Source organism: Zootoca vivipara, chromosome 1, assembly GCF_965207765.1.
Source record: "Zootoca vivipara chromosome 1, rZooViv2.hap1.1, whole genome shotgun sequence".
NCBI lineage: Eukaryota > Metazoa > Chordata > Lepidosauria > Squamata > Lacertidae > Zootoca > Zootoca vivipara.
In genome coordinates, this window is record NC_142582.1 from 44,876,817 (window position 1) to 44,903,964 (window position 27,148).

General features: G+C 42.8%; 1 protein-coding gene across 2 annotated transcripts in view; it reads left to right on the forward strand.

Annotated features, from left to right (window-relative positions):
- The window catches only part of CLASP1 (cytoplasmic linker associated protein 1), a 165,220-nt gene that overhangs the window by 13,881 nt on the left and 124,191 nt on the right, over window positions 1-27,148 (forward strand). For both annotated transcript variants that reach the window (XM_088652464.1, XM_035128806.3), the window contains exon 2: window positions 7,856-8,346. In XM_088652464.1, the coding sequence (XP_088508590.1) occupies window positions 8,152-8,346 (195 nt within the window). In that variant the 5' untranslated portion in view covers window positions 7,856-8,151. The remainder of the gene's footprint in view (window positions 1-7,855; window positions 8,347-27,148) is intronic.

The window sequence follows — 27,148 nt, forward strand, 5'->3', positions numbered from 1 at the left end:
AACTACTGGGCTAGTATATTCATTGTTGCGTAAGCTTTTGCCAGCGCACTTAATCAAATACATGAAGTGGCCATATAAGTGGGCAGATCTACAAGAAAATGGGTTGTTGGTTGTGGGGCACGTGTTTTATACCGAGTGAGGTTTGAAAAACAGTGAGTGCTGCTGATTTCAATGGGGTGGTTGTTTACTACAGTGGTACCTCTACTTACGAATCTTTCTACTTACGAATGTTTCTACTTACGAATGGAGCTCCGTCCGCCATCTTGGATGTGGTTTAGATAGGATAATCTATTCTAGAGTATTTTAGTTCCTTTTCAAGAAATTCTAGGCTGTGTACTACGGAGCACATCTCTGGGGTCACCTCTGCAACAAGATGGATGTGGTGCAAATTTATTGCAGCCTAGCAAGCTATAAACACTTGGGACAACTGCTTCCTCATGTGACCAGCTGCAGCAGTTCCCTCAGTGTGCAGCTTGGCATGTAGAAAGGCCTGACATTAATACTTCTGTGTTTTATGAATTTGGTGGGATCAGTTTGATGGGCGGTTTGCACTCTGGCTCCTTGCCAGCATTCCTTGTACTGGTAGATATGAACTTGAATTTGGGGTGGGATTCAACAAAGTTGTTATGTGCATAGAACAAGATTTGCTCTTATACTTCTCCTGTTCCTGTGTGCCCCCTAAATCTGATCTGGAGAGGTGGGTTGCCCCACAGGACATGTTTAGGAGGGTGTGCAGGTGGAAGGAGGAAAGCCTTATTGCACAGGCGGGCCTTACCCCTTCCTCTGCATACCCCACTTGGTGCTAAGTTGAATTCCACTCCAGATATTTGCATTTTTGTTAAACTTTAGGTTTTGATTATGCCTGGTGTCAGATCAGTATAACTTCAAACCACTTGGCATATATTGTTTCTGGTTGTTGTTGTTGTTGTTGTTGTTGTTTGAGAACTTCCCTTTGAAAAGATATGGCTTTCTGTCTCCCTCATTTAATGGTAGCCTAGTTAAATAAAATTGGATTCCAAGCCTGTTAAACCTACAAATAAAAACTTTGAAAAGAGAATCAACATACTGGCCTCATTCACATGTAAAACTAAAACCATAGTTGAGAACGAGCCATGGTTTGACTCTGCTCTTGTTCTCCAAGGTTGCCATGAGAAGCTGTTCAGAAGCTTTCACTTCCTTTTAGGTTAACTGCAGTTTTGCCTTCATTTCTGAACCTAGACAAACTGAGTTTAATTTTGACTTTGGTGTGTTGAAACAAGCCTACTTCAAACTATAGTTCCAAAAGCCAGCTAGCTTGTTTCAACTCACCATGGTTAAGATTAAGCACAGCTTAGTGTGTCATCCAAACCCTGAACTATGGTTAATCTAAAACTGAAGCAGAAATTTCCAGTTTTCTCCTCAAGACTACCACTGAATAAGATTTCATCTTAACTGCCCAAGCTTTATTATTTGCTCAGTTCTTCAACTGAACTGCTCAGTTCAGTATGCGAAAAGCGCCTTTCCTTCAAATAACCAGCAACAATACTAGGGTGATCTAGTTATCCCCTTATCATCCTGTCTCTCTACAACTCTCCACGCCCCATGAATCATTTTTGGAGATTGTGCTGCTACTGACAATTAAAGGTCCCGTTTTGGAGGAAGGAACCTAATTGCGAGGGGTGGTTAACCCCCAGCTTGGGGGCCTGATCCAACCTAACAGCTCCCCAAGACCCCACCAATTGGTCTGTGTGAAGCCACTACCTTGCTGAAGATAAGCACATCTGGGTGTCCCCAATGCCTAGATGGGTAACTGCTGGGAACCACTGCCTTGGATTCCGTGGTGGAAGAAAGCCAGGATATAAATGGAAGAAAATAATTGCAATAAAGAAATTAAAAGAATGAAAGAAAATGGACACAGTCCTGGGGTGGGTGGAGAGGTTTCAACCTCCTGGCCCAGCACTGATGGGGATCCAGATTGCTCCCTCTCCAGTCATGAGATTTATTAATTGATGATCAGGGAACAGAGAGGGATCCTTTGAGTGTCATGTGAGAATGTGGGTGGTCATGTCCACTTTTGACAGCCCCTAGAGAGTTGGCGAAGGTTTTTTGCTATTGGGCCAAAAAATTGTTAGCTACCCCTGCTCTATGTAAAAAAGGAAGAAGCACAGAACCCCACCCCACCGAGCAATACAACTAGCATGCTTTGTTAGATTTCTCTTCCTCTCGAAAATAGTATGGCACCTTGCCATAATATTTAAGGCAGTCATTTATCCCTACCTTTCCCACCCCCACCCCTTTCTTTCTTGGAGCTGTTGTCTCTTGAAAAGTTCAGACTTAATGTACCCCTGGAAAGAGTGCCCAGATACAAAAGCTATTGTGTAAACAGAATAGGCGAAAGGAAATAATTGAAGCAGTAAGGCCATTGGCCTAATGAGCTCAATACAAGGGTTGTACTCCAGTCCGGTCCTAAACAATGAGAGATTCTAGTTGAGCCTGCTTTGGCTAGAGTCAGTGAAACGGTCCCAAGCAGCCTTACTTGGAGAGCTCTTCAAAGAGCTCTTATTAATCAAGGATGCTTTAGGCCTAGATGTCCACAGTCAGGCTTTAAAGGACAAAATGCAGAACAGTACCCGTTATTGTCCCCTCCAGCTCCTGCCCCTGCTTCTTGGGGGAATCTTTGCAGAACTGTTGCATAACCCATTGGCAGAGAGTTACTGCCGACTCTTGAAAATCTGACCATATCTGATTGGCAAGGGGTAGCCAACATGGTGGATTCCTGGCTCCCATCAGCCCCAGCAAGCATAGCCAATGGGAAGGAATTATGTAGTCCAGCAACAGCTGCAGGGCACAATGTTGACAACCCCTGGGATATAGCATTTATCTGCATCAGGTCAGCATTCCCCCCACTGGCAAGCATTCTCTGCTTCAAGAGGGTCCTCTGTTATAGGTTGTGCCACAGCCACTTAAAGCCTACTCCTGTAATAGACTGTACCGTAATTCTTACGGTACTTTCCCCAGTTTGAATTCTCAGGAGGACAAAAACTGCTGTGTTTGGCTAACAAATCACTGGATTCATGCAGCCTCCAGCTAATACGGTACGAAGTCATAAAGGGATGGGGAGGGTGGGAACACAGCCCGGTTGCTCTCCGGATGCAGTGGATATAGATATTAGGGTGGTTTTGTCACATCGGCCAAACCATCCTGAATATACATGAACTTCTTGTGAGAAATGAAGGGATAGCTCCCGGGGCAATTTCTTCCATGACACGAAGCCCTTGTTTGTGGTCTGGTGACTATCAAAGGGATCCAGGTAGTTGGATGTTGTAATACACAGGAAAGCTTCATAATGTAAGGTGCAGGCCAAAATTAGCGGTTAAGATATTTGAAGTCCAGCTGTTGAAAGTAGGCTTCGAGATGCTCTTCTTGTTTATTTATAGTTGTGCAATTTACTGTTGTCTTTTTAAAACAACAACAGTTTTTTATTGGTTTTATATACATTACAAAAGCACTGCCATTTGGCAGTGAAACGTCTTCAAAAGCAACTAAAATAATTATAGGTACTTTAAACTCAGTAAATAATAATAGTCAGGCATGCCATGTAAAGTCCATAAAGTACGGCCCAGAGTAAAATACATAAGTGCTGACTTAAGCCAATATGATACTAACAAAATGATTCTCTTTCTGTTAAAAGTAATAGGGTGGCCTCTCAGTATACCTAATATAGCACAAAATCAACAAAGGGATCCTCTACAAAAGTCTATATCATCCACATCCATTGATTTCCCGGCATCTGGCATCGCACATGCTCTTTCACATTAGTTTATGTCACCAAATCATATCACATACAGTACGAATAAATTTGTCTTCTGTGCTTTGACCTCCTATGACTCACATTTTTTAATGTTTGTTCTTCCATTATTGCTGTTTCCCAAAACATCTGTACCAGTAGGCAAGATCAGCATTTGAAGGATTCTTCCAGAAATGTGCCATAGCTGATCTTGCAGCCTGCAATAAATGACTACTTAAGTCAATATTGTGCAGATTCTTGCCTCTCTGCCTCTCTCAATAGTGTGTGTGTGTGTGTGTGTGTGTGTTTGTTTATGGTTGGCAGAGGATTTTATCTATGGAAGGGGTGGGGAATCTGTGTCTTCTCCATATGATATTTGACTCCAGCTCCCATCGTCCTTAACAATTGAACCTGCTGCCTAGGGCTGATAGGACTTGGAGTTTAACAGCAGCTGGAGGACAAGAAGTTATCCATCCCTGACCCATAGTGTTGATATCTGGATGAGGGTGGCTGCGTTGAACTTTAAAGTTTTATCTAAGCCTGCTGTACAACCTTAATACAGTGAGTGGCTCTGGCTGGGGCTGATGGGAGTTGTAGTCCAGATTTTCTGGAGGGCACCGTGTTAGGGATGGTTGGCCTAATGGCTGTGTTATGAGCCTCATTTTTTCTAATAAGAAAGCCCTTTACCCTTCAAGTTACAGGAAGGTAGCCGTGTTGGTCTGGATCGAAGTAAAATAAAAAAAATTCCTTCAGTAGCACCTTAAAGACCAACTAAGTTTACCCTTCAAGTTACATTTCCCGAACTCTTATAACCCACAAGTAACATCTGCATCATCCCAGTGTGGAATACTGATACACTCACCCCAGCGGCGTAGCTAGCTGCCTGGCTGCCCGGGGCGGCAAACCCGAAGGCACCCCACTGGGGGGCGGGGTGTCCGTTGCGTGCATGCGTCACGACGCATGCGTGCACAGGAGGCATATGACGCGGCACCGTGGCAAACCCCGCGAGCAAGCCGCGGAGTGAGGCAGTCTCGCTTGCATCGGGGCTTCTCCTCGATGGCGGCCGTGGCCATTGGAGGTGGTCAGCCCCTCCCAGCCTGCTGCCCAAGGCGGCGCGCCTCCGCCCCCCCATTACTACGCCACTGACTCACCCACCACCATTTTGATGTTTTTGCCCACTTGCCCACTTGCTCTGGGACTTCGTTTGTGTCTTAGGATTCAGCGAGGGACGTTTGTGCAGAGTCGGTATTATTTAAAGAATATTTAAAGAGTCGGTATTATTTAAAGAAACAGTCTTTTTAGTGAGCTTACTGTTTATGAGAGTCCCATGGACTGCTAGAAGATCAAACCTATCCATTCTTAAGGAAATCAGCCCTGAGTGCTCCCTGGAAGGACAGATCGTGAAGCTGAGGCTCCAATACTTTGGCCACCTCATGAGAAGAGAAGAATCCTTTGAAAAGACCCTGATGTTGGGAAAGATTGAGGGCACTAGGAGAAGGGGACGACAGAGGACAAGATGGTTGGACAGTGTTCTCGAAGCTACGAACATGAGTTTGACCAAACTACGGGAGGCAGTGGAAGACAGGAGTGCCTGGCGTGCTATGGTCCATGGGGTCACGAAGAGTCGGACACGACTAAACGACTAAACAACAACAACAACAACAACTGTTTATGGAGAAGGGTATACATGATCTTTAAGTCAAGCCTTCCCGAACCTGGTGCATTCCAGATACTTTGGACTGCAGCTCCCATCAGCTCTAGCCAGCATGGCCAATGGTCGGGGATGACAAGAGGTGTAGTCCAACACATTTGAAACTCACCAGGGCAGGGAAGGCTGTTTTGAATAGACAACATACAGGCCCTGGCTGCTGGAGGAGTTTTGTCATTTCACTGACGGTGGGGGCCCTTTATATATATATTTTTAAAAAAAAAGGAAAAGGGAACTGCAGCAATGATGACCTAGAAATACAGTCTGTGAGGAAAGAGACTTCGCTGACACTCTGCTCTTCAGATAAAAGTCAATTAGGATATATTATTGTACTGTATTGTTTTTGTACTGGATGATGCCTGTAGGTTTGCCCTGATTGTTTACTTGGCAAGAGATGTGCTTTACAGCTGTCTGATTAACACCCACCCACCCGCCGGCCGCCCTTCTCTTTTGAACTGAGCTTGACCTGTTTTCCTTCAAGTATGCCCTACTTTCTATACATCCAGGAGCTTCAGAGGTTATCATTAGGCAGCTTTTTTCCCCTCTTTACGTTAAAAGGCACCTGCAAAAAATAGTTTTTAGGATGGAGACTTTTTTTCCTTTCCTTTTCTTTTTAAACCATGCGAGTGGTACATTTGTAGCCGCATAAGCAGGGCCACATGGGAGACTGAGGTTGAAGAGCTGTGGGGGTTGTGGTGGTGGAGTGTGTGTGTGCCAGAATTAATGGAGGGTGTGTGTGTGTGTGTGTGTGTGTGTACTGTATTGGAATATGTGTGAGCAAAGATTCATTTCATTATGAAGGGGGAAGGGAACATAGAGCCTGCAGCTGCTGGTAAAGTGATACAGAAGAGTTGGCATTTGGGGGGGGGGGGAGAGAGAACCTCCAGTATGTGCTTCCTCTGCTTCTCTTTAAAAGTCCTGTTTGAAAACACAGGAGTTTTTGAAGACACTGATACTTAGAGGAGGCACTGCATTTCTGTGTTTGGGGCAGAGGAGGAATGAAGCGCTCTGCCTCACTTCAACCAGCCTCTTCACTTGCTTGCATGGAATTCCTTTTCCCTATACCTGCTGGGCTGATGCTTGGATACAAGGCTGCGTTAGAAACAGATGAATAATGATAATAATAGCAATGCTTATAATTTATAATAATATATTAATTACCTGCCATTCACCCTAAGGTCCCAGGGCGGTTCACAGAATAAAATACAGGATAAAAACAAGTAAATAATTAAAACAGCAAAACAATAATCACCCCTTCCCACAGACACATTTTAAAGGCCCGGTTGAAGAGGAACATTTTTGCCTGGCACCTAAAATATATATAATGAACCTCCATCTGGCATCAGTGGAGAGACCTTGCAGATACCAGATTTCTTAGGACACTTTGGCAACATGCATGGCCACTATCTTTGGTAGCAGTTTTAAGGCTGCAGTTGTATACACCAAGGAGAGGGAACCTCTGCCCCCTGTCATTGCTGGACTCCATCTCCCATCATCCCTGGTTGTTGGCCATGCTGGCTGGAGCTGAAGGGACTTAAGATTCCAACAGCATCTGCAGGAACACAGGTTCCCCATTCCTGGTATACATACTAACCTGGGAATAAGTCCCATTGAAATCTGTGGGGTACACTTCTGAGTAACCCTGTACAAGGCTGCACAGTTAGTACATTCAAACATAGAGGTTATGTTGTGGTAATTCTTGCATGAATACTTTTATTGGAGTGCGGAGGCCAGGATATGGGTAGCATTCTGGAGGAGTGCATGTTGAAACTCCTGACATTTCTCGAAGTAGCTGCTAAAACATGAAGCTGGCTTCAGGGAGTCATCCAGACTTGCTTTCTCATCCAGACTTGCCCTGTGCTATCGCCAATATGCAAAACGTTGCTGTCACTTGCTCTGTGTGTCTGATGCGCGCACAGACAGAACAGGAGGCGACTGCTTCAGTGGTTCTTTCCCAAGTGTTTTTTCTCCTTCTTTTGGTCGTATCTGATTTCAGCAGACAGGTCCCATGGCAAAGTATCCGTCTCTCCATACAATTGACAGCCAGAAATCCATATTGTAATTTGTTGACTGCATTTTTGTTGTTGAACAAAATGTGGGTTTCTTTTTTGTTTCTCTCTGTATTTCCCCCCCCCCCTTAGCAGTTGATGCCCTGTATAACAGGATTAGCTCCTTTTTCTTCTTTGGGGCAGGCTGCAGTGCTATGTAAGACATGAGAATAGTTGCAAGGGAGGGAACAGATAGATAAATTACTACTTTTAAAAAAACGAAAACGAAAACATGGCAGCTTTAAGCATCTCAGCTGGGACTTTATGCTGTTTGGCTATTTGCTTTCTTCCTAGTTTGCCTCTAACTTTTCCTCTTTTAAAATTTTCTTTCAGGATGGATTGCTGAACAGAGAAGCATCATAGACCTGGTCATACAGCACGGCTGGTCCGCTCCCAGCTTTATTTATCTATTACTAGTTATTTTGAATTGAACTTTTAATAACCTGCCAGCTGCTCTTCAGACACACATGGTGCATTGTTGCCATTCCCAGAATCACGTCTTTGAAATCCAGGCCCTTGGTAACCTCCTTCGAACAAAGAGGCGACCTAGAGGAGACATCTACAGCAGGACTTTTCAAACCTGCTGCCCTCTAGCTTCTCCGCTGACTGTGCTGTTTTCCTAGCACAACATGGAGCCCACCATGGAGGGTTGCTTGGTCCAGGTTCTGCAGAAGGATGTTGGGAAGAGACTCCAGGTTGGCCAAGAACTGATAGACTATTTCTCAGATAAACAGAAATCTGCCGATCTGGAACATGATCAGACCATGCTGGATAAAATGGTTGATGGCCTTGCTACCTCGTGGGTAAATTCCAGCAATTATAAGGTAAGACTGATGTGCAGAGAGGGGATTGCTAAGGTCAAACGTTGCTTCAACTCTGGCTGGTTCGTTCGCGCAGGCTTCTGTCAGCAGTTATGGAACAGAGACCTCACTCTTCACTTTATAGCTTGCAAATCCTCTTGATCCCGTGCATTTCTTGGTGATCTGTAGCCAATGTAACAGCTACAAGTTTGTGATTTTGTGGCGTTTCGTTTCTGGAAATGTAAAACCACACTGCAAAACTCAAAAATTGTAAATTAAAAAGAAAAATACCCCCCACTTTTTTACTGATGGAAATAAAAACAGGATCTTCATTACTGGGTTGGATCAAGGTCCTTGATTGTAATGATGAATATATGCTGGATTTTCAAGCTCCTTTGGAGATACCCTGTTGCAACAAACAGCAATACTTGTAGGAAAGTGGACTTTGTGCATAAGGACAGAATTTCATAATGCAGGAAATACAGCAACATCAGCCCTGTGTCACTCTCTCACCCCACCCTCCTCCATAATGTGCAGAATAACTTGCCACGGTCCTTTTCCTGGTGTTATTACATGGTGGGGTTTTTAGACACTGCTTTAATTGTGCTACACATTATGGAAGGGCCAGCTATTTTTAGTGGCAGCTTGGTATAATCGTCCTAACCCAGCATTCGCCAGGTGTTTTGGATTACAATTCCTATCAGTTATGTTGACTAGGGATGATGGGAGTTGTAGTCCAACACATCTGGAGGGCACCAGGTTGGCAAAGAGTATTCTATCCTAATCAGCATTCTTCAAGGCCTTCTACAGGTCTTTCCCATCCCTACTGCAGTTTATTTTAACTGGAGATACTGGGGCTTAGACCCAAGACTTTCTGCCTTCAAAGCTTTCTGCCTTCCACCACTGAGCTTATCACCCCATTTAATGTTGACTAAATACTTTAAATTCACAGCTGAATCTTCTTGAGTGTCAGTTTGTATTATGGCATTTGATATATTGTCTGAAATAGTTTCATTGGCAGGAGCCGCGGCCTGACTTCTGCACATCAGCTGTACAGTCCCAGGTCAAATGGGGTTCTAGATTGCATTTGTCTGCATTTCATGTTTAAGCCAGCCTTGCCCACGTTGGTGCCCTCTAAATGTTGTTGGATCCTAACTCTCTTCAGCTTCTGCCAGTATGGTCAGTGGTCAAGGAATAATGGAAGTTGTAGTCTAGTGTTATCTGGAGAGAAAGTGGACATGGGGAAAGCGGCTGTGAATGACTTTCATCAGGGAGCTAACCAGTTACATCATAAGCCCAAGAGTAGTTCAAGAAGACTATAACAGGTGGGAAAAAGTGTAGCTTTGGGGCTGGTTGTTGCTCATTGTTACCTCAGTGGAGAGATAACAGGGTGTGGGTCTTTAAGTATTGGTCACTGCCATATGGGCCCTATATATAACTTCTTGGTTATCTAACTCCTGGTGGCAAGTGCTACAGTTGTTAGCAAATAGTTCACATGTGGGTAGTTCAGTGAAGCCTTAAATAGTCATTATGAAGGGAGCATGATTTAGAGATGGCATCATAGTGAAAAGATATTCTGATAACAAAGAGCATTATAAGTAGCCCCTTTATTCTATCATAACTTGGAAACTGGGGCTCTCCTCTCTTGAGTTGAGAAAATCTTTTGAGGATGTTCAACCCTGAAGGCTGAAGAGAGGTAGCCATAGACATCTCTCCATGTTTATCCTAATATGTGACAGTGACAGAGGGTGTAAGGAATATCTGAAGCAGAGGAGGGTTAATACTGACTAATATTTGGATTCTGTGTTGAACTAAATGATGCAAAATTAAAATAGTGGTGTAGGAAATGAAGTTGTTCGATTTGTGCAAGAACTTCCACTTGCACAACAGTACTCCCCCCTGCTCTCCACCAAGTCTGAGGCAGATTTACAGGAAGTGGGAGAGGAGAGGAGAGGGAAGGGAAGTTCTGTTGCACAACCAGAAGTCTTTGCTCAAATGGGATGGCTTCATTGGATACAACCTATGCATTTTAGCTGCCCCAAATTAACTTGTGAAGTGGTCCTTAGAAGTTTATCACTATAAACTACAGTCGTATCTTGGATCCCAAACACCTTGCGAGTTGAACCTTTTGGCTCCCAAGCGCCAAACTGAACATCCAACATGGCTTCCAGTTGGCTTCCTGCCACTAATCAGAAGCTGCACTTTGGTTTCCGAACATTTTGGAAGTCGAACCGACTTCCGGAATGGGTTCTGTTCGACAGCCAAGGCACGACTGTACTCTTAATTCAACACTGTTCTGATTAAGCTGGAGGAAAAGAGTGCATTAGACAGATACTGTTTGAAAGACATTGGCAGGAAATGAAAAGCAACAGCTGATGATAAAACAGAGCTAGGAGAATTATTTCAAATTCCTTGGATTATTTGTAGCCTACCACACAGAGGGTGGTTGCGAGGACAAATGCAGAAGAGAAGAAGCCACTCTGAAATTTATAATTCTACTGAATTAATTTCTAGAGCCACACCTTGGAAAATATCACATATCGTACATGTAAATCTACATAATTTGATAACAGCATTTTATCCAAATCATATCTTTTCCCCTTCCCACATTCTCCTTATTATTTTGGTGCTTGGGATATATCTGTAGAGACCTGGGATGAAAAGACTTTGGTTATGGCAATCCTAATTAACTTTTCCCCCTCTTTTGCCTTCTCTGAAAGTATTTTGGTTGTTCTCAGACTCTGTCATTTTCTTTAGCTTGCCCCCTCATACCCTCATGCCATTCTTTCCTTGCCCTTTCCCATCACTTTCAACTTAGTAACACACACCCTTTCTTTTTTTACACTACGTTCTCCCTTAACCACACCACAGTTGGGTCAGGGGCTGTTCTGTGCCTGCACCTACCGATGCAGCTGGTGATACTGTGCTATAGTTGTGCATAAGCTATGCGCCGTTCCCCAAGATGGCTCTCCCAGCCATGTTTTTCACTCCCATGTGGCCTCATCTCATCATACTTTGGTAATGTAGGAATGCAGAGAGGATCTGGGACACGGGACAGAGAGGATCAAGTGGATAAATAGTCATAACAAATGCTCTTCCCTCTCTGCCCCCCCCCCCCGATTCTGGATTCTGATGATGAATTTGTTCTCTGCAACACGAGATGCTATTAATGCCCCATGAGCGGCGGGCGGGCGGGGGGGGGGGGTTGGCGGAGAACGGAAATACAGACAAGCAAATTGACATCTGCATTGTTTGTTACGGGGCATTGCTGGAGGTTTATTTTGCTTTGTATAATTGAGGGGTGGAACAGATGGCTTGAACTTAGTTTAAAGTGGGGTGTCTGTTAAAATTACTCGTATGTAGCAATCATCATTCAGCTGCTTTAAGAAGCAGGCATGCTTTCTGAAGCATGCTTCTTGTTCTTTTGAAGTTCAGTGAAAGAAAGGAAACCTGGAATTAGCTTGATGGTGATGATGTGGAATGGACAGTGTTAACGTGCTCTTCTGCTGAAGCAAGCTATATGATCTATGAACTTGATGAGAGCTAGGAAGGAAGATTGAATCAATGTTGACATTTGAATAAGACTTATTTGTAGTGCAAGTTTGTATGGATGCTCTCTTTTATAGCACTCGCCTTATTGCAAAATATCACAATCTAATAGGACATGGCAAAGGCCACTGTTCCAGTTTCCCTTCGATTGGACTCCAGTCTCAAATGTTTTGTAACCCCTTTTGCCAACAGTTGTAATATAAATAAATATAATTTATTTAAGGTCTGCTAACAAGGGGGGAAACCAAGTTGCAGAATATAAAACACATAAGTTTGTTGAATGGCCGGGGGGGGGGGAGCATAACTGTTACCGTGAAATAGCTACATTTAGGTATTTTGCCCTGGGAATTAAAAGTTGGAGCTCTCTGTTGGAACAATCAGAAGAGACTGTGGAGATCGACCAGTGAAAGTCTGTGTAATGGGATAAATCAAGATTTCCTCTGGTCCCTCCTGATGCGAAACCAACAGGTGTGAAAGCACTAATGCCCAGTAGCTTGTGGGTCAGATATGTTAATATGACCAAGCAACACAGCCGCTATGGGCTGTGTTGCTTTTGTTTATACATGAATATTTTAATGAGTAAAAAAATGATGTTTGTCAATAATCAGGTTAGAAAGTCAAGGTTTGCCTTGTTGTCTTAACTTATTTTCACTTTTCCCACTTTTGTGGCATGAGTATATTTTCCATGGGGGATACAGAGGTTAGGTCAGGTGAGAAGAAGTTCCCGGCCAGCCTTAACCTTCTCCGCATTTGTGCTGCTTAGCTGTGTGTCACTGTACAGGCCTCTAAAGTAACACCTCTCTGAAGATGTTAGCACAGCTTTTTTTGTTTTTGTGTGTCTGAATTTAGCACAGATGTGCCAGTGTGATTTGCATTTGCGGTGTCTTCTGCAGGGGCTCCTGACCTACATTTTTCCACGGCAAGCTTTTAAAGGTATAATGAGCAAAGCTACATCAAATTTTGCGACAAGAAAACTCAAAACCTTATTTGGGATGCATTTTGATGTTAATGTAGGTAGATTTGCACAAAGGTACTTCATTTGTGTCGTTCAGTTCCCTTAACCTGTCAAATATTTGGGAAAAGGGGGGAGGGGAGGGGGGGAGAAGGAAGTAAGAGCCATGGAGTGTGCAGGAGCGGCCCTTCCCACTGAAGACCTCTCCCCTCCTAGCTGACTTTATTTCCTGTAGAGAAGTGCAAGGCCAGCTTTCACATGAAAATTATGCTTTTGGTAACAGATTCTCAAGTGGGCACCCTACTGGGTATGGAAGTCCTGTCATTTTGATAGCTTTTTTTGCCTTGGGTGCAAAAATATCTAATGTTAGCCCACTTCATTTTATTTATTCATAAGAGTATTTCTAAAATGCCAACTCCCTCTCCCTCCCTCCCCCTTTCCTCTATCTATCTATCTATCTATCCATCTAACGGCAATATAACAAGAGCGTTAAAGCTATATGAAATCATAAAATGCAGAACAAATAAAATGCAGAACAAATAAATTAGTTCTCTGAAAATGCCTCCCAAACAGGTGAGGAAAATTGTAGATGCTCGTCTGCTTTCGATGGCAACAGTGTTCCAAAGTATTGGCGCCACTATGCCAAAAATATTAGCTTGCGTAGAAACTAAACAAATATTGGACAACTGCTGGAGAATCAGGGGGGCTTCTCCAGATGATGGCCGTGATCTGGGTGGTGTCTAAGGGACATGGCGGTCCTTCAGTCAACCTGGTCCTAAGCTGTTTATGGCTTTATACACCTTGAACATAGCTTGGTAAGGTACTGGGAGCCAAAAGCTGGGCCACTCACCGCATTCTGCAGTACCTGCAGTTTTTGAACCAAACTGCTGCTAGTTTTCTGTGGTTTTGATTTGAATCTGTGTTCCCTAATCCTTTTTCTGGTGATGTTGTTGGTTTTGACTTGTCTGGTGCTTTGCTAGGTCTATGCTATCCAATATCTGGATATTTTCTGCAGGTACACTGGTATTAGGGACGCGGGTGGCGCTGTGGGTTAAACCACAGAGCCTAGGGCTTGCTTATTAGAAGGTTGGTGGTTCGAATCCCCGCGACGGGGTGAGCTCCCGTTGCTCAGTCCCAGCTCCTGAAGACCTAGCAGTTTGAAAGCACGTCAAAGTAGATAAATAGGTACTGCTACAGCGGGAAGGTAAATGGTGTTTCCGTGTGCTGCTCTGGTTTGCCAGAAGCGGCTTTGTCATGCTGGCCACATGACCTGGAAGCTGTACGCCGGCTCCCTCGGCCAATAACGCGAGGTGAGTGCCGCAACCCCAGAGTCGGTCACGACTGGACCTAATGGTCAGGGGTCCCTTTACCTTTACCTTTTTACTGGTATTGCCAGAAAAATGAGTATCCCTGGGAGGGGGAAAGGCAAGCAAGTGGGGTTAATGTTGTTCCAATCCCCCCTCATTTGATTTTATTGACCTGAGCTGTAAAGCCGACCTTTCTCCTGTGCTTTTGCTTCGTGGCAAATGCAAAGAAGGTTGCATTTCTGCAGTTGCTTATGGCAGGGAGTGGGTGTGAGGGAGAGTCAGGGTGGGAATGTTAACATTTGGTAGCTTTCAAATATTCATAATAGAGGAGCAGGGTGGTGGGCAGAATCATGCTTTTAATAATGAGCAGGCCAGACAACAGTATCTTTCAGCTCTTCCCGGTGGCTTGCCAGCATGTTATGAAATTCTAGCCTGTAGGCCACGTATTTCTGAGGGAAGGACAGGAAGGGAAAAGAGAGACCTTGTGTGGAAATATTTAGACCAAAATGTGACCCTTGTTTGCAGTTTTTAATTGGAGAGTGTGAAGAAAGAACACCTTTGAAAAATGTATGTTTAACCTTTGTTTTCTATAAGACACAATAAGAAGTTCTGCAAGAAAAAGAGGGTTTCTTTTCTTTTCTTTTTGAGTTTTACTAATAGAGTTCACTTTCTCCAATGAAAGGTATACCCTCTGTTGGATTTCAGCTTGGGAGAGCTGTTTTGAGAATATTTATTGCCTTCTGCATTCCTGCTAGTGACTTTGACCTGTATTGTGCTGTTTTGTCGAAAGCTGACATAAGTGCCTGGGAAAAAAAAAACCTGCCATCAAAACAAAATAGCTGGGGCTTGAGTTTGTTTGTTGTAAGTTTGCCAGATGAAATATGCTTCGTATATAAGTGTAGTGTTACTCCCTCACAATGCTAATCCGGCCTGTGAATTATTATTTTTACAGCCAGCTTGGTTATCACCATTGCAATTCTTCTGTGAACTTTAATTCCTGTTTTGCAGAACTCAAGGACAATTGGTATGTGGGCCACAACATAAACATGGCCTTGCTGGGATAGACAGCAGGCCTGTCTAGCTTAGTAGATCGGCGTGCTATACAGTCATACCTCTGGTTACGTTTGCTGCAGGTTGCGTATTTTCAGCTGAAGGACATGGTGGACCCGGAAGTGTTTACTTCTGGGTTCCGACACGCGCACTTGTGCAGAAGTGTTCTGCGTGCTTCGTTCATGCGCAGAATGCTCTATTGGAACTTTGCGCATGTGTGGAAGCTCCGCTCCGGTTACGTACTTTTCGGGGTGAGAATGGCACCCCGGAATGGATCAAGTACGTATGCAGAGGTACCACTGTATACTACTTTCCCCCTAACCTGGTGCCCTCCAGACGTGGTCTGATTATTTGAGCTACTGACCTTCTGAATTTTATAGCTATTTACAACATGGAGATATAAATTATCAGATCAGATTAAATGGATAATCTTACATTTGCTTCTGCAAGTGTTATTACTACTACCCTGAAACCCACTTTTGGATGAAGGTGCAGTTTTAGAAATTCAAATAGTAAAAATTCAGTAGCAGATGACCAAATCAGCAATTGTTCTTGTCAAACAGAATGAGAAGCACAGAACAAGGTGTCTGGATAGGGTTTTTAACAATAGAGGAAGGGAGCTATCATAATGTTATTTGTCAGGCTTAGGTGCTGATTTAATGAAAAATTAAGGAAACTTCTTAAATGATGATGCAGAATCACATCTGCATGCCCTGAGAGTTCTGTCAGCACAGGAGTGGATATCCAGCACTTCTTGAGAGCTGCCACATACAAGATCCACCTAAAGTGGGATATAAGGGATAGTCTGCTATGAACGTGGTTCTGGCATCTCGCATGTCTTTCCTGTCTTGACGCTGCTTGTTTTATATGAAACTGCTGTACTGCAAGTTGGACTCTCCATAGCATGCATGGATCGTGTGGGCAAATGAGTGGAATGAACTCTTGAAGAGAGAGACACCGGGTATGAATAGGACAGAGTGGTCAAAGGGTAACTGATCCCTGTTAGATGATCTTGAATATGTGTCTTATAAGAAGCGCATGGAATGTAGAAGGAATGGAACAAGAGAGGATGTGCTGGGCTGCATTTGACTCACAGCCATGCTTTGCTCTTTTGTTTATATCCCCTTTCAGTAGCAGAGAAGAAGAGTTGCCTTGTAAATACTGTATGTTCCGGTGGAGGCTGTCCAGCCTATTGCCTCTCTACTAACTCTATTACTTTGATGTGTTGAATTTTTTCCCTCTTTTTTTTTTGGTAATGCTATCTGTAACATTATAATTCACTGGCATCCCTGTAAATTGGAATCATTTACCTTTGAGTCCCATTGCCTGCAGAACTAGTTCCAGGGGTGGGAAAGGCTGTTTTTTAAAGGGATAATTATGATAAATCTAATAGTTTCTTTCTGCCGTTGTCATAGAAATCAAAATATAAGGGTTTCTCCTCCTCCTCTCTCAGTTTAGCTAATTGTTCCTTAATGGAAGACTTTGGCTACCTGCATTGTGTAATACAGAAAAGATCTCATCCACATGTTCTGTTAGGTAAGGAAGGATATTATTAAATATGTATATGTATATATAGTGGCAGATTACCTTTTTTCAGAGTAATCAGATATTTATAATTTTATCAGCTGTTGGAACACCAAGAATATTGAGGTGATTGAGCGGACGAGACCAATACTGGGTCCAGTGGTCAATGAGGGTGGTTTTTGCATGTGCTGTAGAGGGAAATGAGGGGGAGATGGGGCTCCTCAACCTGGGAAGGTAGCCCATCTAGGAGAAGGTAAACTTTGATCCTAAACTTCCTCTGCCTTGTGGGATATCTTTGGGAGAAGAAAAGGCTAAGGAGTAAACCCTACACAATTCCAGAGTGGAGTCCCTAAGACGGACGGATGGCGCCTTGTACGTCTCGTCCTGCAGCCAAATATACGGCTGTGCTTTCCTTTGGACTACATCTGCGAGGCCGAGAAGCGGGTCTTGTCATCTGGGCAACACAAGACCAGCCTTGCACCCCTGGTCCTTCGGTACTGCTAACTCAGTGGTTTGACTTCACCCCCCCGGAGGCGCACTCCTTTGTGTCTCGAGTCAAATGGATGCCAACAACAGCAACCCTTTGGTTGCTGTCAAGAATAATAGAGCAAGTTTAATCCTGAGTGAGCCCTTTTCTTTGTTGCTCATGGAGCGCAAACTTTGGGTGCTGCACGTCAAAGAGGCTTTCTCCCATGGCTGCTGCAGGATGTGAGTTGTCACTGGTGCCACAGGAAGGGTTGCCCCATTTTGTGGATAGCTTAGCCTGCACTGCCCACGTGCCTTTTCAATGGGATATAAGCTTAGTTTGTTGATTCTCCTTTGGTAGGAGGAAAGATTTGGGAATTTGGGGGTTAGATGTCCAGGGTGAGAGAGGAACACACTCTATTAGTTTTTGAGCATGTTTGGCATCTTTATTTCTATCCCCTTGGAGATACAGCACTTTGAGAAGCAGATTTTACTTGCTGTTCTCCTTATTCTAATCTGCAATTGTTGTGCATTGTCTTCTTGCTATTGTGGTTAAATCTGTGGATTTTGTAACTGATTTTAATTGCTGAATTGGGCATGCTGTTGATTGGTCAGTTGTTCAATGGAGCAAATACGCTTCAGGTCTTGGGACTGCTTCCTATTTTAGGCTTACACACTTACTCTGGATTAGACCCGATGGAATGTTATAGGATTCATTGCACTAAAAAGTTAAGTTTGTTGTTTTATGATAGTAGTTAATTGACTTGGCTTTGCAGTTGGCATAAGTATTTTGTTTATTTTTATTGAACAAAATTTGTATCCGGCTTAACTTTAAAGAAAACGTGAAAGGGGTTTGTTTTCCCCTTAAAATGATTTTTTTAAAACCTTTGAAAGGATAGAGTTTGTTTTTAAGCAAGTGGTGCTTGCCTTTTTGCTTTAACAGGTAATTACAGAAGATGAACTCTAGAAATGTTTGCAGTGTCAGCATTTATGAGGTGCAGCAGACTAATAAAGGGAGTAAGAGGAAAAGCCAGCTAGTGGGTTGTTTTTTTAGTTGAAGGTGGGATAGATTTTGAAATATTTTTGGTGTAGTAGATACCCGGTAAGTTTATTTACCAAAACATATAAACTGGTTTTTTGAGCTTCTCTTCATGTGCTGGCTCTCCTGGCAATTTGATTTACCATATCTGCTTGTTCTCGGTGTGTGCATATGGGTCTTTTTTTTTACAAACTCCGCAAAACCGGAAATAGTGTCTTGGTTTGAGAAACTTTGTCTAAGAACGGAATCCAGATGGTGGAAGGGCACCGGCGGTAGGAGGCCTCATTAGGGAAAGCGCTCCTCGGTTTAAGAATGGTTTTGGTTTAAGAACGGACTTCTGGAACGGATTAAGTTCATAAACCGAGGTACCATTGTACAATGATTTGGCTTTCTCTGTTTGTATTTCCCCTGCCTACAGTGTTGGTTTAGATTACAGTTGAAAATGGTTTTTCAAATTATAACTTAAAATGCTACTTCTGCTCATCAGAGCAGCTGCTTAGGCAGCAAATAAATTCTCAGTTGTTCTGAGTTTGACCAAATATAGTTGAATACAAACTTCTTTTTAAGCATCAAAGGGAAACCCATTTATAAAAATAAGGTTGGCTGGTACAACTGGGTACATGTTGTATCCTGTGAGCTTGTCTACAGCATACAGTAGCTGAATACAGTACAGTCATACCTCAGTTTAAGTACGCTTCGGTTTGAGTCCTTTCAGTTTATGTACTCCGCGGACCCGTCTGGAATGGATTAATCCACTTTCCATTACTTTCAATGGGAAAGTTCGCTTCAGGTTAAGTACGCCTCAGTTTAAGTTTAAGTACTCCATGGACCGTCTGGAACGGATTAAGCCACTTTTCATTACAGAGGTACCACTGTATTCTCAATCTTCACAAGTGAGACAATGGTGCTGGATCACACAATGGTGCTGGTTTTTGGAATTAGCTAAGAAAATACTGATGAAAAAAGAATCCAGGTTTATCTTTTTATTAAACACACTACATCCTGCTGGGCTAAATACTGATGTGGATTATAACTGTTTCCTATGAATTTACAGTGGTATAAGTGTGTCTGCGTTATGTATTTGAGCCATTGTTCCTGTTTTTGTATTCCATTTGTTTATATAAATTTTGGCCTATCTTCTGTGCACCATTGATATAATTGTGCCTAAAAAAAAAATAGTAACACCTGTAAAAATTAGTAACACCTGTAACTCTCAGAGGCGTTACCTGTATGCACATATATATCCTCAGTTTGTATAAGAAATTTTTACTGAAGTCTTCGGAGTACCTGCTAGGTCTCTGTTTGTACATTTTCTATGACTGGTATGTAAATATTAATATTCTATTGTAGATTTGATATGTTTGATATATGAGTCTATGTTTCTTTATAATATTCTTTTGAAGGTTGGATATATATGTTAGATATATGACTCCATGTTTCTTCATAATATTATTTAGAATGAAAATCCAGATTTCCTTGTCCTCTTGTTTGCTTCTATTCTTCGCAGATACGTCACGTCTATACTTCGGTCTGTTACAACACTACATACATCATCGCCAGATTATGCTTCATTATCCTTTTCGAGCTAGCACGTAATTTGTGTGGATAGTACCGGACTTTTTGTATCTTCATATGAACTTTCATACATGAACTTGCATACGCATTATGGAGCTTTAAGTGTGGATATATTATTGTACGTGCATTGCTTTATTTTGGTTTATATTATATCATACATTTGCCCTAATCTATTTGCATGCTTTCTATAATTGCCGTCAATAGAGTATGTGATAACGGAATTATTATTCATCAGCCGGTCACGTTTTGTTGTATGGTTTATGCAGTTATACATGACTTAGGTTTGTTGTTGGTTGAATGCTGGGTATGTTTAGGCTTGAAAAGAGGAGACTGAGGGGAGATATGATAGCCATCTTCAAATATTTTAAGGGCTGTCACATGGAGGAGGGACCATGTTTGTTTTCTCCTGCTCTGGAGGGTAGGACTCGAACCAATGGCTTCAAGTTGCAAGAAAGGAGATTCCGACTAAACATTCGGAAAAAACTTCCTGACAGTAAGAGCTGTTCGGCAGTGGAACAGACTCCCACGAGAGGTGGTGGACTCTCCTTCCTTGGAGGTTTTTAAGCAGAGGTTGGATGGCCATCTGTCATGGATGCTTTAGCTGAGATTCCTGCATTGCAGGGGGTTGGACTAGATGACTCTTGGGGTCCCTTCCAACTCTAAAATTCTATGATTCTAAGTGTATAAATTTTCAGTTCATGCACCCAAAATTAATGAGCTTCAGTTGTTGCACTCCTCAGAGCAAAACCTGCCTTTAATCTTGCATATAAATACTGTTTTTATAAAAATGAATTTCTTCTCATGCCTTTAATATTCAGAGCACATCTGTAATGAAGTGTGCACTTGTCACAAACTTTATATGCGTTGCATGAACATTACATTTGAAAAGTAGAATCTGTATGGGTATGACTTGGCTGGTCTGATTGGATAGCCCAGGGACTGGTACTTTAAAAAAATATCCTTCAGATAAACATGGCTCGCTACTAACAGTGGAATATCTCTACAATCAAACAACCACAATAAACGAGCTGTATCTTCCAGATTTCAATGTTAGCAAAGGAGGGGTATAAGAGCCCTCCTTTCCCAACCTTGTGATCTCTGCTTGCTGTAGGACTCCAATTCCCATCAGTCCCAGTTAGTGTGGCTGAGTTGGCCAATCCATAGAGCCTCTTCTTATTCATCAAATCTTGCAAGCTGGCAATGTGGTTGAGTGTCCCCAAATATAAAAGTTTGCAGCACTGAAAAGCTACCTCAGACCAAGTATCCTGCCTTCATTTGTGACTTAAGGAACATGGGAAGCTGCCTTTATTCCATTGGTTCAACTAGGTCTGTGCTGACTGGCAGTAACTCTCCAGTGCATTAGACAAGGATCTTGCCCAAGCCTACCTGGAGATACCAGGGATTGAACCTGGGATCGTTTGCTTCCAAAGCCCTATTTGTCCAATGTCAGAATGTCTGTTAGCCCACTATTGACTACTCTGGTCTGGTTCATGCATCACACGAAACCATAGTATAAAGCAAACTATGGTTTAATGTGAACGAGCATCACACTGATGCATGTTGCTCAAAAGTTCCCATGATGCTTCTCCCTCCACTCCTGCTGCTGCCCTGCAGACAAAACAAGCCAGAGTCAGGGGGAAACAAACCATGAGCCTGTTTGTTCACTTTGAACCTATACAGTACTTGGTTTAAAACAGCAGTTTAATATGATGTGCAAACCAGGAAGCAGCTCGACAGGGTCTTAGGCAAAGGTTTTTTTGCCTTCTTTTTACTTTCTTTTTTCTGTAGACGCAAGAGATTGGATTTGGAACCTTCTGAATTAAAAGTATGATTTCTGCTACTGATTTCCCCATAAGGGAAAATAAAGGAAGGGAACTCAGTTCTTGAATGCCGGGAGTAACTCCCGACCTCAATATGCCATAAATCCTTTTCCTCCCTTTTGAAATGTTCTTGCAAAGTAAGCATTTGTTTACTGTATTAAAAAGCACACGCCCTACAATTCTAACTATAAGAGACTGTTCACCTAGCTCCCATCACAAAACAGACTTTCAAGTGTTTTTTTTACATCTTTGATGCTAGATCAAAGGAAAAGCAAGGAAAAATTCTTTAAAAGGACAATGCTACTAAAAAATATATGATTATTGCTATACAGGATATGTTGTGTGTATACTGTATAGTGTGCCTATGTGCCTATGCTTTAGGTGGGGAAAGTACCATATATTCCGGCGTATAAGACAACTGGGCGTATAAGACAACCCCCAACTTTTCCAGTTAAAATATAGTGTTTGGGATATACTCGCCGTATAAGAAATACAACCCGGCGTATAAGACGACCCCCGACTTTTGAGAAGATTTTCCTGGGTTATAAAGTAGTCTTATACGCAGGAATATACAGTATACCTTTGCCTTCAGATTATATGACCACTATCTAGGGATAGAATTTATAGAATTGGGGTTCAATCAGTTCTTAAAAACCCATTGGATTGATTGCTAGATTGATCCTAAATAGCGGTCATATTGTGCTTTAGATTGCATATTAAAATACTTAAAAATACATAGTGCATGGAAGGTGCTTTGTGCATTCTCAGAAGCTCTCCTCTTTTTAGTCTGCATGTTCTAACACTAAGCATTAAAATAGATTCAGGGGCCTTGAGCTGTGACTATCAAAGCAATCCTGCTCTTATTATGCTCCTGGGCCCTATATAGATTAATGCACAGCAGGGGTGTACAAGAGGGACCTGAAACAAAATATTGCAGTGCATCAGTCTCCTCCTGCCAGAAGTACTTCTGTTCAGAGTTCCAGCTACTAAGCCACAACATCCTTCAGGAATCTGTAAAAAAAAACCTCAAGCAAAGTGGCTTTTCTCTTTCTCCTCTCTCCCATGGGTGTCCACAGGGAAGGAGGTAGTGGGAACGATAATCCTCAAATAAGCCATAATCCTCATATTCTCATTTTTTTAAAAAAAGAAAAGACTATAAAGCATGTGTAGAAACTGTGATATGAAACAAAGCATACAGGTACTATTCTTTTCTCTCTCTTTTGGTCTGCTGTCCCCTTTCAGTGTTTTCACCCCCCCCCCAGAGAAGTTCCTTCAGATGCTCATACCTCACTAACTTTTCCTAGGTTTCTTTTTCAACTGCTAACCAACTTCCTTGCTTTAAAGGATTTTGTTTCTGCATGCTTCAAACCAACTGATTACTTCAACCAAGCATGTTGATGCATACCCCCCACCCCACTGTCCTGTTCTCTGTCTTTTCAGCACTCAACCACCTGAGTTTGCTATTTAAGGGAGTGGTGGTGATCTTCCCCTGAATGTTGGTAGCAGGACTACTGGTTCTTTGACAGGCACTGCACTGATCATTCAACCTGCACTGATCATTCAGCTGCAGCAATGGGTTGCTTGATTACCATGTTCTTTATAAATGTGGCATTCTATACACTTTGCACATTTATGCATGCCTGCATACCTTCTGACTAGAACTTTCGCATTAGTCTTAAGCTAAACTCTGAATTGCTGAATGAAACACCCTTTTGATTGTTTTGTGGTGAGAAAAGTCCACTTGGATAAAGTTTAAGAAGGGACCTAGCAAGGGAAAGAATGGAGCCATCCCCGTATTATTGTATACAGTAAGCCCCCAGCCTACATTCATTTAACTTGTGCACATTCAGCTTTATGCGCTTGGCAACTAAAAAACATTAAAAAGGGGGGGTGGAAAGGGGGGAAAAAGGATTTTGGCAATCCCACCTGCCATTGCACCCAATGTTTTGACTATACACAATTTTGGCTTTAGGTGTCTTTTAACTAGTACTCCTGCATTCAGTTTTATGCCTGCTTATGTGCATGTTTTCATGTGCTTAAACTGTGATTAGCCAGATGCTGGTGCTGTTGTTTTTTTAAACTTACCCACAGATGCTTACTGTGACCCGATCAATGAAAGGCACCCATCTCTCTTCCACCTCTTGTCTTCTCATCCCTCAGCTTAATGCAGAAGGTCAAGAAGGTTAAAAATAGACACAGTCAGATTGGAAACTGAAACCCGAGTATAGATTTATTAAAGCAGAGCAATGTGTGCCAAGGGAACAACCCAGCTTCTCATCTTGTCTGCGTCAGGGGCTTTCCTTCTGCATAGTCACTGTATTGTACTTTGCATGCTTTATTTGTTGTCCACAACCAATACCCCTTTCCCCTGAAGCAAATTGGGCAAGCTGCGGTCCATGGCCCAGTTTCAAGTGGATGACATGATGGTAAAGGTGGTAGCAGAAAAAGAGAGAAAAATGGTTTGGGGTGAAGATAGAGGGGTGTGTGGGGTGGCTAGGGGGGAAAAGAGGGCACCTTTAATGGTTTTGTATAGGAGAGGATTTCAGCAGTTGCTTCAACTGCTGAACACCCAGAAGTGTGTGTCCCTTTTTTTGGATTACATCCCATTTTTTTGGATTACAACCCATATTTTTTTAGGCCCCATTGGCGAAAGCACGCCTTGGCTTACAACCTGTTTGGTTTACAACCGGACCTCTGGAACGGATTATTGTTGTAAACCAAGGTACCACTGTATATTGAGCTACTGTTAGGTTGCTGTGCTGAATGTGGTGGCTTGGTTGTCAGTAGTTACTGATAGTGGCACAGCTAATGACAAGTGGCACAACCCTAGCACCTCAGTACCCCTTATAAAGCCTGTGTGTGTAAACAGTTGCACAGTTATTCCCTTCCTCTGTGTTGTGCAGATATTGTGGTATCCCAGGCCATCTACTGGAAGGGCTCTGAGCCTTCTCTGCAGGGTCAGGTAAATGAAGGATGTGGCAAAATGCATTGGTCAGAGAGACAAGTTGAGGTCTGTTCCTAGAAGGAAGTCTGGAAAGGTGAGAGAGTGAGTGAGCTGGGAAGGAGGACTTGGGGAACTGGGTTTTGAGGAACAAGAGTAGAAACAGAGCAGGGAGAGGGTCTAGGAGCTGAACTTGGAGAAAGCTTATGAACTGCTGACAGGAGAGGGGAGTTGTATAAGGGCAGAAAAGGGCAAACAAACTTAATACTATCGTGGCCCGAGGTTTTTTTTTTTAAAAAATATTTTCTTGCCAGGATGCAGTGACAGAAATAGCGGGGCCCCACCCTAGCACCCAGAAGGGCTGTGCTTGGAATTCATACGCGACTACCGTATTTTCCGGCGTATAAGACAACTGGGCGTATAAGACGACCCCCAACTTTTCCAGTTAAAATATAGAGTTTGGGATATACTCGCCATATAAGTCTACCCCTCTTCCTATGATCATCCGTGGGCCGGAAATGCAAGCACTGCCCATATCAAAAATGTCTGCAGTGCCAGAAATCACTTCTGTGCATGTCTGCAAGCCGAAAATCGCATCTGGACATGCGCAGAAGCGATTTCCGACGCCTCACTGCCCAATTCCAAAATGTCCACAGCGCCAGAAATCACTTCTGCAGCTGCTTATAAGACGACCCCTGACTTTTGAGAAGATTTTTCTGGGTTAAAAAGTAGTCTTTTACGCAGGAAACACCTGACAGACGCTATTGTCAGTCGACACAGAATTGAGAGAGCATTGTGTAAAGGCCAAAACAAAGCTGTGGCACACTTCAACTGAGAGCGTGCAAAGACCCTAAGTTGGCTCAGTTGCCTATAGATGCTGAAATGATTTAGCCTGTGAGTTTGTGAATAAATATGTCACATGGCAAACGTAATTTTAGTTGTTGGTTCCTTAAAAATAAAAAATCAAGGTTCAGAAATAATGTCTGGGAGATCATAAATAGCCAACTAAGTCAAGTTTTAAGATTTGCATGATGGATTGCCTTGCACGCCTGAATAAACTGTAGAAGTAATAGTGGGGTCAGGAACTTCTCATCTCTATCTCTTGTGCACTGCTGCTTTTGCTTGTTACATCAGGATGCTGCTCAGCAACAGTGCTTCTCGGCTTAAGTATGCTATCCGCTGGAGGCTAAAAGGAGGATTGAGAACCAGAGCTGCATTCTAAACAAAGGGCAATGCTGATCTGGCTGCAAGTCTAGCTCTCCTACTGCTTATTGTAGCATTAGAAAAGGAATATGCACTGGATGAGGACCTGTAGACTGCAGTAACTCTTAACAATAAGCATACTCCAGAACTGCCATCGGGCCAATACTGCTGCGATACTTTCCTCAGCTTCCAGCACTGTAATGTTTTGCTCTCAGATGCAGTTTGTCACATTTACTGGAATCAAATATGAGTAGGGTGACACACAATATGGCTGTCTCTTGAGAGCTTGGAGGAATGGCACAGCTCTTAATAAAGGCCGTGGCTCAGTGACACAGGCCTCAAATAAGTAGATATCTCCAAAACAGACATCTAGTGTGAATTTCTGTACTCTCCTGTCTTCGATTCAAAAGTCACATTGTTAAGGAATTTAATTGGGCTAATGACATTTCAGCTCCTACAGCTGATATGTTCTCAAAACAGAGAGGCTTCAGGCTTTATAAAGAGAACTCCACTGACCGGTGAACAGTCGGTTGTATATCCCATTGGTATTGCTTAACCCCCACCCCCACCCCAAATTACTCTCTGTGCACTTCAGTAAAGAATTAAGAGTGATGGAAGACCCTTGTATTGGTTATAGTGTGCAAGGTATTCTTGTAGCACTTACTGACACTTCCTTCTAATGTTGGTGCTAATTGTTGAGACTCCAATCTTTCTATATATATATTTGTTTCCTTGATTTTAGGAATGTGGGAAACTGCCTTATAACAAGTCTGACCAAGCCTAGCTCCGTATTGTTGACCAGTGACTGGCAGCAGCTCTTTCAGGCAGGAGTCTTTCCTAGCCCTACTGGCACTTTGGGCATGTGTTGCATCTGCTTTTCCGCTAAAGCGGCAGCCCTCCCATATCCTGTTTTTGCCCCATGTATACACCCTTTCTGTAATTCTCTTTGCCCCTCCTCCCCCAACCCGCCTGTAAGGCTGCAAAAAGGGGCCACTTAGCCCAGGTCTTTGATGTGAGTTGTAGTCCAAAACAGCTGGAGAGAGGGTACTAGGTTCAGGAATTCTGACCTTCATTTCACAAGCTAGAAGCAATATTTAAAAATTGTCTTCAATTTTGAAGAGCGTATGAAAGAGCTGAATTGCAAACCAATCAATGAGACGTTATTCTAACTGCAAGTATTTTAGCCTTTTCACTCTGCCTTTTTTAGCCTTTTCACTCACTGTTCAGTGGTGGATTTTTAAAAAAAGAATATCAGGAGCAGAAAGATCAAGGCCCTGTCATAATAAGAAGATAAAGACATGTCAGATCATTCAAGTGAATGTAGGTTCTGTTTTATAGTGAGGAATAGCTAGATCAAGCTGCATATTAGCCAGAATTCATTCTTCTGCTATTGCACAAATG